The 12,172-nt window shown below is 42.4% G+C and overlaps 1 protein-coding gene across 1 annotated transcript; it reads left to right on the forward strand.

Annotated features, from left to right (window-relative positions):
* Positions 1-5,415: 5,415 nt before the first annotated feature.
* LOC309816080 (RCC1 and BTB domain-containing protein 2-like) lies at positions 5,416-8,726 on the forward strand. Its single transcript, XM_082643283.1, has one exon. The coding sequence runs from the start codon at positions 5,643-5,645 to the stop codon at positions 7,359-7,361; it is 1,719 nt and encodes a 572-aa protein (XP_082499409.1). The 5' UTR covers positions 5,416-5,642; the 3' UTR covers positions 7,362-8,726.
* Positions 8,727-12,172: the final 3,446 nt, after the last annotated feature.

Genomic DNA, 12,172 nt, shown 5'->3' on the forward strand with positions numbered 1-12,172 from the left:
CTGAATGTACAATAATGCACTTAGGCAGGGGTTTATTAGTACTAGGAAGAGGTGCTTATAAATTCATATTTCATATAGACTTCTTGACTTCTTGATAACATCAATGTCAATGTTTTGGGGTTTTGGTTGCAGGGTTTTTGTTTGTTTTGGGTTTTTTTTTTTTTTTGGTCTCCTTGTCAGGTCGGCTTAGATCATCGTTGTTTTTCTTTCTCAATGTGGCTTTGAATGAGCCCTTACTCTCATGGCTGTCAGCTCTGCCAGTTTTCTTGTTGCTTTAATTTGTCTGACAGCTTGTTGTCAGACAGATTTCAACTCTGGTTCTATTACTCTCTAACTCTATGACCTGGGAGGACAGTCATCACACCATGTTGAAAGTAGACAATTGAGCAAAGGACCACTTTCAACCCCTCTGTGCTGGGTTCACACTGCCACACCCAGGAAACCACCCATACATGTTACACTTGCATGACAATGCCGGGGTCAATCCACACAGAAAATATTAGGAAGGCCAGCTTCTTCTTTATTTTTAGATTAAAATGGCAAATAAGTAGAAAATGTAATATTTTCTTCCACATCCTAATGGGTCAACCTATATAATTCTCTTTGGGGACAAGTCCTCAACTGAAATCACAGTTATCACTACAACCCATCATTCTAACACTCTTGCAACCCAACGTGCTTTCCTAAGAGAGAGAGAGAATGGTCTGAAGATAAAGCTGGTCTCTGGACTCCTGCCTAATAGGACCTGAGCATGGAGTGATCCCTGAGGGGTGGGGTTGTGTTATCTGTCCTGGGTAGTGGGTGTGAACAATTAAGAACTACTGTGCTAGATGGAGAAACAGACAAGTAAACACATGTAGTGAATGTTGAGTAAAGTTGCATACAATATAAGGACCCTCATGAGACAGAATGAGGAGAAATTCAGGAAGATTTCAGACTAGAAGTAATGGAACCTTTGAATAAGTTATGAAAGAAGGGTAGGATTTCAGTGGGAGGAAGAAAAAGCATCTGAGTTATGGGATGAGTGGCAAAATGTTTGGGGAACATGGAAATATTCATAGCTGATCAGAAGAAACAGGTAGCGAAACTGGTTTCTGTTAAGGACCTAAGATGTGCCCTCCTCACATTAACGCTGTGCAGTGTTTTCTTAAAAGAGAATGGGAGATTTGTTTTCTTCCCTGATGAGAAACAGCTTCTCCTAGTGTTATCCTCCTTAGTACTTGAGCCTGGGAAATTGTGAAGAAACTTGGAAGCCACGCTAAGGAGTTGGACTTTGTCCAGGATGCATTTGACAGTATGTTAGAGGCAGAAGGGAAGGATTTGTTTTAAGTAGAGGCATGGCATGATTAGATACCTTCCACAGCACTCGAGAACATGCTTAAATACAAGTTCCACTGATATCAGAATCACCTGGAGAGCTTGTAAAAAAAAATGCAGATTACTGGGCCCTGCCCCAAATCATGAGAATCAGAATTTCCAGGGAGGCATACAGACAGCAAGTTGTATTTCAAAACTCTCTAGCTAAATTTTTTTCTTGCATTAATCTATCACCCTACTGCTTCACCTCCACCTAGAACGGTTCAGGTGCACATTAAAAATTGAGACCAAAGACTAATAGAAAAAATTTTTTTAAGAATTAAAAAAATTGAGAACAAATATATTACTGGTTTTAGGAGATAACTGTGTGGTTGGTTTCTGAGCTAGAATATGTCAGCAAGTTATTATGCTTCTATCTGATAGTTACCTAAGCTACTCTTAGGTTCAAACTTGAAATTCTATGTTCATTCCTTTTCAACTCTAAGTCTGTTGTTATTAAAGTGTCTAACTCTTCCCCCCTCCCAAACTTGTATCCCTCTCCTTTTCCTGGTTCCCAAGTTTTACATAAATCATGTAGCCAAGGCCAGGTGCTTTACCTTTAAACATTTTATCCTTACAACAACTTCATGAAGAAGGTATTAGGATTCTCATTTTTAAAATGAGACTGGAAGCTGGACTCTATAAGAACAGATAACTCATCCACAGTTACAGGGTTAGCAAGTAACAGAACTAGAATCTGAAATCTGTCTGACTTCAAAACCTGTGCTGTTGAAATTTTAAACACTAACAAGTGTTGGTGAGGATGTGGAAGAACTGGAATTCCCCATACAGTGCTGATGGGCATGGAAAATCGTTCAACCACCTTGGAAAACAGTTTGACAGTTTCTCCTAAGGTTAAATGTACCCTTATCACATGAGCCAGTAATATATTCCTATATTTGCCCCCAAAGAAAAGAAACATACATCTATACAAAAAGTTGTACAAAAATGTTGATAGCAGCTTTGTTCATAATAGTCCAACACTGGAAACTGTCAAACTGCCCAACAACAGGAGAATGGGATAAACAAATTGCCGTATATCCATACAATGGAATACTACTCAGCAACTAAAAAGAATGAACTACCAATCCTCACAACATGGATGGACCTCAAAAACAAAAAGAAGCCAAATATGTAGGAGTACATACTCTGTGATTCCATTTATATGAAATTCTAGAAGAGGTTAAAACAGATCTATAATGACAGAAAGCAGATAAGTGGACTCCCTGGGCAGGGGCAGTGAGTGCAAAAGGGGATGAGGGAGGGAATTCTTGGTGATGGGACTGCTTTATATCTTGACTGTGGTAGGGTTACATTTGTCACAACTCATTAAACTGTACACTGAAAATGGGTGATTATACCATATATGTTATAGCTCAATAAAGTAGATTTTTAAAAAAACAACTTGCAGGCTTCCCTGGTGGCGCAGTGATTGAGAATCTGCCTGCTAATGCAGGGGACACGGGTTTGAGCCCTGGTCTGGTCAGATCCCACATGCTGCGGAGCAACTAGGCCCGTGAGCCACAACTACTGAGCCTGCGCGTCTGGAGCCTGTGCTCCGCAACAAGAGAGGCTGCCACAGTGGGAGGCCCGCGCACCGCGATGAAGAGTGGCCCCCGCTTGCCACAACTAGAGAAAGCCCTTGCACAGAAATGAAGACCCAACACAGCCAAAAATAAAAATAAATTAATTAAAAGAAGGCTCAATATTAAAAACAAAACAAAACAAAACAACTTGCGCTCTTCCCACTAAACCACACTGCCTCTTTCCCTGGCTCTACCCTAAATCACACACTCTGCCCACAGACCAAGTGAATGGTGTAATGTGCTGTGGTGTCTACAATGGAGGCCTGGGAGGCTGCACAGCTGCCCCTGGTGACCAAGTGTGATTTTGGTGCAATATCATGCCCTAGTTTATTCCTTTACTGAGCTCTAAGTGTAGTTTAGCCTGAGCCCCCATCCAGTAGGGGGCAGCTTTTGTTTTCCTTGTTATCTGTGCTAGGGAACCAAAAGGCAGGGACCCCTGGAAACTTCTCCACACTGAGCTAGAAAGGCACCACCATGGAGAGAAGTACTTCCATGCCCCTCCCCAGGCACCACCAAGAAACCTAGTGGGAGCCCAAGCCAGGAACAATGGCAAAGCTGTCACCTACCCTGGCCTCCTTCCAAGTGCCTCCCACACTGAGAGGGGCTTCTGGAAGAAGAAGGAGGGCATCTCCTCCATTCCCTGGAACTCAACATTTTCAGCCATCTAGATGCAACTACATGTAGCACCTTCTCCTTGACTCCTTCTCCAACTTCTCCCTGCCAGGACCACTACTCCCCTTCTAGCCTCTGAATTTGCTTATTACCTTGCCTCCTCATGAACAGCTTAATTATACTGCATATGATACTGTCCTGTATGCTAATTGCTTTGTGTGTCTTCCTTAATGTCTCTGAGAAAACAGTTTTTTACAGCTGTTCTCACAAGGCAGTGGTGATGTATTGATGGACTGATTGACTGATTCCATCTTTACTGCTGGACCGATGCCAAAAATAAATCCCATGCCTTGCCCCCTCTAAAATGCTGTAGCCATACCACAGAAATATAAAGGACCATAAGAGACTACTATGAGCAATTACCTGCCAACAAATTATACAATCTAGAAGGGATAAATTTCTAGAAATATAAAACTTACCAAGGCTGAATACGAAGAAATAGAAAATCTGAATAGACCGATTACTAGTGTAGAAGAGATTGAATCAGTAATCAAAAATCTTCCAGTGAACAAAAGTCCAAGACCAGATGACTTCACTGGTGAATTCAACAAACATTATAAAAAAAAAAACTACTACCAATCCTTTTGAAACTCTTCTAAAAAACAGAAGAAGAGGGGATACTTCCAAACTCATGAGGCCAGCATCACGATACCAAAGCCAGACAAGGACACTATAGGAAAAATTACAGGCCAACATCCCTGATTACCATAGATGCAAAAATCCTCAACAAAATATTAGCAAGCTGAATCCAAGAATAAATTGAAATGATCAAGTGGAATTTATTCCAGGGATGCAAACAACCACAAAAGCAATGTGACAAACCACATTAATAAAATGAAGGATAAAAATCATATGATCGAACTCCCCAGTGGCACAGTGGTTAAGAATCAATCTGCCAATGCCGGGTACATGGGTTCGATCCCTGATCCAGAAGATCCCACATGCTGTGGAACAACTAAGCCCATGCGCCACAACTACTGAGACTACATTCTAGAGCCTGCGAGCCACAACCACCAAGCCCGTGCACCACAACTACTGAAGGCCCGCACACCCTAGGGCCTGCATGCTGCAACTACCGAGCCCACACGCTGCAACTACTAAAGCCCATGTGCTCTAGGGCCCGCATGCTACAACTACTGAGCCCACATGCTGCAACTACTGAAGCCTGCATACCTAGAGCCCGTGCTCTGCAACCAGAGAAGCCACCGCAATGAGAAGCCCACACACCACCATGAAGAGTAGCCCCTGCTCACAGCAACTAGAGAAAACCCGTGCACAGCAACGAAGGCCCAAGGCAGCCAAAAAAAAACAAAAACAAAAACAAAAACCTCATACCTTAATATTTTAAAAAAATTTAAAAATAGATATGATCATTTCAATAGATGTGGAAAAAGTATTTGACAAAATTAATCATTTCATGATAAAAACTCTCAAACTGGGTTTAGGTGGAACATACATCAAAATAGTAAATGCCACATACGACAAGCCCACAGCTAACATCAGACTCAATGGTGAAAAGCTGAAGGCTTTTCCTCTAAGATAAGAAACAAGACAAGGATGCCCACTCTCACCACTTTTATTCAACATAATATTGGAAGTCCTAGCCAGAACAATCAGGCAAGAATAGAAGAAATAAAATCCTCCAAATTGAGAAGGAAGAAGTAAAATTGTCCTTTTTTGCAAATGATATTATACGTACAAAACCCTAAAGACTCCACCAAAAACCTGTTGGAATTCATAAACAAATTTAGTACAGCTGTAGGATACAAAAATCAATATTAAAAAATCAGTTGCGCACCCGAGCGTGTCCCGCCGAGGCCGGGCTGCTTCAAGGGGAGGCGCCAACTCATCGCGGCGGCGGGCAGTAACGGCGACCTGGGAGGCGGAGCGGATGTGGCTTGGGCCTGCGTTGTGTCACATTTACCTTACCCTAGACGACAACTTCACAAGGATCTAGAAGGAACAGGGTTAAAGATGACTGAATACTGGGCTCCAGAAATTTAGAAACAATCAGGACTGCACAGGACCATGGAAGACCATATGGAAGAAGAACTTTTCCTTCTCTATGGAAAAAGTGGCAAGATGCCAGTGAAAGATGAGAGAGGTGGCTTGGATGTGAGCAAAGTAGTGAAGCCAGTACAGGCTACTCTGTCATCTTTGAAGATGTTAGATGTGGGCAAGTGGCCAATTTTCTCCCTTTGTTCTGAGGAAGAACTGCAGTTAGTTCGTCAGGCCTGTGTCTTTGGCAGTGCTGGCAATGAAGTTTTATATACTACAGTAAATGATGAGATTTTTGTGCTTGGTACCAACTGCTGTGGCTGTTTGGGATTAGGTGATGTCCAGAGCACCACTGAACCTCGGAGACTGGATTCTTTAAGTGGCAAAAAAATTGCCTGCCTCAGCTATGGGAGTGGTCCACATGTTGTCCTTGCAACGGCAGAAGGAGAAGTCTTTACCTGGGGTCACAATGGTTACAGTCAGCTGGGCAATGGGACAACTAACCATGGTCTAGTGCCCTGTCATATCTCTACTAATTTGTCAAACAAACAAGTCATTGAAGTGGCCTGTGGGTCTTACCATTCTTTGGTGCTAACATCTGATGGAGAGGTATTTGCCTGGGGTTATAATAACTCCGGGCAGGTAGGGTCTGGATCAACAGCTAATCAGCCGATCCCTCGAAGAGTCACTGGCTGCTTACAGAATAAAGTAGTTGTGAACATAGCCTGTGGGCAGATGTGCTCGATGGCTGTGGTGAACACTGGGGAGGTCTATGTCTGGGGTTACAATGGAAACGGGCAGCTGGGACTCGGCAGCAGCGGCAACCAGCCAACCCCCTGTAGGGTAGCAGCTTTGCAAGGCATTCGTGTCCAGCGGGTTGCCTGTGGCTATGCACACACATTAGTATTAACAGATGAAGGTCAAGTGTATGCTTGGGGCGCAAATTCTTATGGCCAGTTGGGCACTGGCAATAAAAGTAACCAGTCCTACCCTACTCCTGTTGTTGTGGAAAAGGACAGAATTACAGAGATTGCGGCCTGCCACTCTGCCCACACGTCTGCAGCCAAGACGCAGGGAGGGCACGTGTACATGTGGGGCCAGTGCCGGGGCCAGTCGGTGACCCTGCCTCACCTCACCCACTTCTCCTCCACCGACGACGTGTTCGCCTGCTTCGCCACGCCTGCCGTCACCTGGCGCCTCCTGTCCGTGGAACCCGATGGCCACCTCACCGTGGCTGAGTCCCTGAAGAGAGAATTTGACAATCCCAGCACCGCAGACCTACGATTTCTGGTGGATGGAAAGTACATTTATGCACATAAAGTCCTTCTCAAAATTAGGTGTGAGCATTTTCGCTCTTCGTTGGAAGACAATGAGGATGATATTGTAGAAATGAGTGAATTTTCATATCCTGTTTACCGAGCCTTCCTGGAGTACCTGTACACAGACAGCATCAGCCTGTCCCCCGAGGAGGCCGTAGGATTGCTAGATTTGGCTACATTTTATAGAGAAAATCGTTTGAAGAAACTCTGCCAACAAACTATCAAGCAAGGAATCTGTGAGGAGAATGCCATCGCGCTGCTCTCGGCCGCCGTGAAGTATGACGCTCAGGATTTAGAAGAATTCTGCTTCAGGTTTTGCATAAACCATTTGACTGTAGTAACACAGACGTCAGGCTTTGCAGAAATGGACCATGATCTCTTGAAGAACTTTATCAGCAAAGCAAGCAGAGTTGGAGCCTTTAAAAATTAATCCTCACCTACAGGAAAGAATTTTTAGCATTTCCATTTTCCCTGTAAAAGCCAGAGAATAATTCTCTTTAATAGTATTTATGATGAGCCACATCTGGCTGAATACTTAATGTTCTGTCAAAAGAAGGATGGTGGTCGGTCTTCCCTACCTTTTGAAATCCACAATCTAGAGAGAAGGCATTAAATGCTCTCTGATCAGATGGGAATAAGCTCAAGGGAAAAAAGTTGAAATGTCTTACTATACTTACCATTTCCTCTTTCGAGTCACTTAAGTTGGAGACTTTTGGTAGGTACATGGGTCTAAGTATATGCTATTCTGGCCAAATAGCCATATTCAACAGGCTGATACCCCATAGATAGCTTGACAAGGAATGCCGTCACTACCACACTTGCAGCATCCAGCACAGTGCCTTGCATAGAGTAAGGCACTCAGCTTATTATATAAATCTTAATTATGCCCCGAGAACAGCTTTATTTGTGAGATACTGGATGAAGGAATAACTTTCACAAAATGAATTTAAAACATCTGAGGCTCATAGTCTTCTGTACGTCGTTCTGAGAAATAGTGGCTAATTTAGAGCGTTAATTGGAATTCACAAAAGGCCTTAGCAATTAAATTGTCAAAGACCCAAGGGCTAATTTTAATTCTGTCTTTACTCTGAGTCATTAATTTCTCACACGGGGTTATCAAATAAGAAGTGTACTATCTTTGAATGAATGTTGTTTCTGGGCTCATTTGCCTTACATAATTGCATAACGTCCTTTACTTTTGTGTTAAGCAAGATTTGCCTCTGTAAGTAGAAACGATTTTGTTTTTCTGGTAGTTGACTTTTATGTCACTATAAAACAGGTCTTTTAACTTGGCACAGTGTAATTATAAAGTACTAGTCGAAAAGGAACTATGCTTACATTTCATGGACAGCACTAGTAAGAAAGAGATGAATTTATACTGTTTAGATCAAGTTACCCAACTACAAATGAGAAACTGGAACAGGATGTAGGATGTAGAGTCTCCTAACATGTATTTTCACAATATGATACTATGTAGAGAAACAAACCTCTTTTGGAAACCTTGTTCTGATGCTGAACTGTTTGATAATAAAGTGCTTATTTGCAGATAATAAAAAAAAAAAAAAAAAAAAATCAGTTGCATTTCTATATGCCAGCAATGAACTATCAGAAAGAGAAATTAAGAAAAAAATTTTTATTTACAATAGCATCAAAAAATACTTAGGAAAGAATTTAACCAAAACAATTAACAAAATGGCACTAAGAATATACATATCGAGTGGGCTTCCCTGGTGGTGCAGTGGTTAAGAATCCGCCTGCCAATGCAGGGGACACAGGTTCGAGCCCTGGTCCAGGAAGACCCCACATGCCACGGAGCAACTAAGCCCATGCACCACTACTACTGACCCTGTGCTCTAGAGCCCATGAGCCACCACTACAGAGCCTATGCTCTAGAGCCTGCGAGCCACAACTACTGAGCCCGCATGTTGCAACTACTGAAGCCCGTGGACCTAGAGCCCGTGCTCTGCAACAAGAGAAGCCACTGCAATGAGAAGCCCGCGCACCGCAACAAAGAGTATCCCCTGTTCGAGGCAACCAGAGAAAACCCACGTGCAGCAATGAAGTCTTAACGCAGCCAAAAATAAAAAAAAAATAAAAATTAAAAAAAAAGACCCAATGCAGCCAAATAAATATTAAAAAAAAAAAAATAGATAACCAACAAGGACCTACTGTATAGCACAGGGAACTCTAATCAATATTCTGTAATAACCTATATGGGTAAAGAATCTGAAAAAGAATGAATATATGAATATGTATAACTGAATCACTTTGTTGTACACCTGAAATTCACACACTGTAAATCAACTATACTCCAAGAAAAATTTAAAATAAATTTTAACAAAATGTAAGATGTCACTTCACATCTGTTAGGACAGCTGTTATCAAAAAGACAACCGGGGCTTCCCTGGTGGCGCAGTGGTTGAGAGTCCGCCTGCCAATGCAGGGGACACGGGTTCGTGCCCCGGTCCGGGAAGATCCCACATGCCCGGAGCGGCTGGGCCCGTGAGCCATGGCCGCTGAGCCTGCGCGTCCGGAGCCTGTGCTCCACAACGGGAGAGGCCACAACAGTGAGAGGCCCGCGTACCACCAAAAAAAAAAAAAAAAAAAAAAAAAAAAGACAACCGATAACAGGAGCTGGCTAGAATATGGAGAAAAGGGAACACTTGTACACTTCTGGTGGAAATGTAAACTAAAGTACAGCCACTAAGGAAAAAAGTATGGAGGTTCTTTAAGAAATTAGAAATAGAACTACCATATGATCCAACAATCCCTCTTCTGGATATATATCCAAAGGAAATGAAACCATTATCTCGAAGAGGTATCTATCTATACTCCTGGGTTCATTGCAACATTACTCACAATAGCCAAGGTATGGAAACAACTTAAGTGCCCACTGATGGATGAATGGGTCAAGAAAATGTGGTTTATATACACACTGAATATTATTCAGCCTTAAAAAAAGAAGAGTATCCTGTCATTTGCAACAACATGGATGAAACGGGACGGCATTATGCTAAGTAAAATAAGCCAGACAGAGAAAGACAAATACTGCATGGTATCACTTATATAGAGAACCTAGAAAAAAATTTTAAAAATTAAGGTCAAACTATAGCAACAGGGAGTAGGAAAGTGGTTGCCAGCTGCTGAGGGTGGGGGAAATCGGGAGAAGTTGGGAAAAGGTTACAAACTTTCAGCTACAAAATGAAAAAGGGCTGATGATCTAATGTGTAGGATGGTGACTATAGTTGATAAGACTGTACTGCATAATTGAAATTTGCTAAGCGAGTAGAACTTAAATGTTCTCACACTAAAAAAAGTGGACATGTGAGGGGATGGATGGGTTAATTAATTCCAGGAGGGGAATCCTTTCAAAATGAGCATGTATATCAAATCATCACATTGTACACTTTAAATATTTTGCAATTTTTTTGTCAATTATACCTCAATAAGTCTGAAAAAATAAATTAAAAAAACTACTATAACCATAAATCAACCAACCGCTCCCAGACAGCTTCTCATTTAGTTTTCCACAGACCAAAGAGTTTACATGTGTTTTGTGCCTGCAAAATCTCAAAGGGAATAGAAAGAATTGCAAAATAATCTCAACAGGTAGCTTAATATAAGATTTCCTTGTTTCTTTCTGGGAACAATCACCTGAATTTTATTGACATAAACTAAATATAGGCCCTTTTTGCCCTTTGGCAACTGAGGATATATTTCTAAGTCCTTTTACCCAGCAACCACTTGAAAACAGACTAGTGAATCAGAGCCCTGCCCAGTTTCAACCCAGGCAATGAATGAGTCTGCTGGTGTAACTTATACATAATGGGTAGAGACGGATGGAAGAGCCAAGGCTCCTAGTTAGTGGTTTTTGCTGTGACCCCAGTTGGGGTCTGGAATGCACTGATACCTTCAATGTACTGTGGCTTTGACCCTGGCATATAGAGTCCTGAGCCTGGCAAGGGCAAGTTGGTAATGAAAAGAGACAAGGGGGACTTCCCTGGCGGTCCAGTGGTTAAGACTCCATGCTTCCACTCTAGGGGGCACGGGTTCAATTCCTGGTCAGGGAACTAAGATCCTACATGCTGCATGGCCCAAAAAGAAGAAAAGAAAGAGAGAGAGAGAGAGAGAGAGAGAGAGAGAGAGAGAGAGAGAGAGAGAGAGAGAGAGAGAGAGAGAGAGAGAGAAGGCTAGAGAACGTGGATCCACAGCAGGGCAAGGACAACAGTGAGTGGGTAAGTCGGAGACAGGCAAGGCATCCAGAGCTAAAGAGGTGAAGGACAGAGCAGGGAGTGAGGGAAATCCCAGCAGCCTCTTGGGGATGGAGGCTTAAACAAGATGAGCTTGGGTAGTAGATACACAGGTGGAGAAACCCTGAAGGGCCAGTCTTATTTTGCTCCCCAGGGAGACTGTGTTCTTAGAGGTTCTGCCAAAAACCTGTCCTTTCTTAACAAAATGATGGGCTATCAAGAGGGGTTAGAATTGCCAGGTAACATACAGGACACTCAGTTAAATTTGAATTTCAGATAAGCAACAAATAATGCTTTAGTATAAGTGTGTGCTATGCAATATTTGGGACGTACTTATATTGAAAAAATATTCATCACTTAGCTGAAATTCAGATTTAACTGGGCATCCTGCCATCCTAAACCTGTTAACCTTAGGAGGGGCAGATAATTAGTTTCTCACCAAAGAAAATGTTTGTTTCAGAATCACACCTTGGCAGAAAGCTCCCACCCCAACAGTGAGATATGGGTGTAGACACAGTGAAAATAGAAGGAAGCAAAGGAAAGAGGATTTGAAGGGAGCAAGCAGGAGTATTAAGAGATTGGAGAGAGAACAGAAGAGGCAGGAAAAGAAAGAAAATAATAACGTGAGATTAAAGATGTAAAACAGGGGCAGAAAGTCCAAGTGATGCCAGCCTTACAGGGTATTGAGTCACTTGCAGAGGGAAGCAGTAAGCCCAGGCTTCAGCTCTGAGCAAAATAAGCTGACACTCTTTCGAATGGAAGAGGGAGCCAGCAAAAAGAGTGTGGTCAAGCAAGACAGCCTGAGATCAAGAAGACAAGGGTAGCTTGCTGGCTGTGTATCCTAGACAAGCTACTTAACCTTGCTGAGCCTCATTTTCTCAGCTGTAAAATGGAGATTAAAAAACAGGGTTTTATACCCTAACTCTTGCACATGTACCACTATAGATTTGTTTTACCTTTTCCAGAATTTTGTATAAATGTAATTATAGAG

Source organism: Mesoplodon mirus (assembly GCF_964341445.2).
Source record: "Mesoplodon mirus genome assembly, chromosome: 14".
NCBI lineage: Eukaryota > Metazoa > Chordata > Mammalia > Artiodactyla > Ziphiidae > Mesoplodon > Mesoplodon mirus.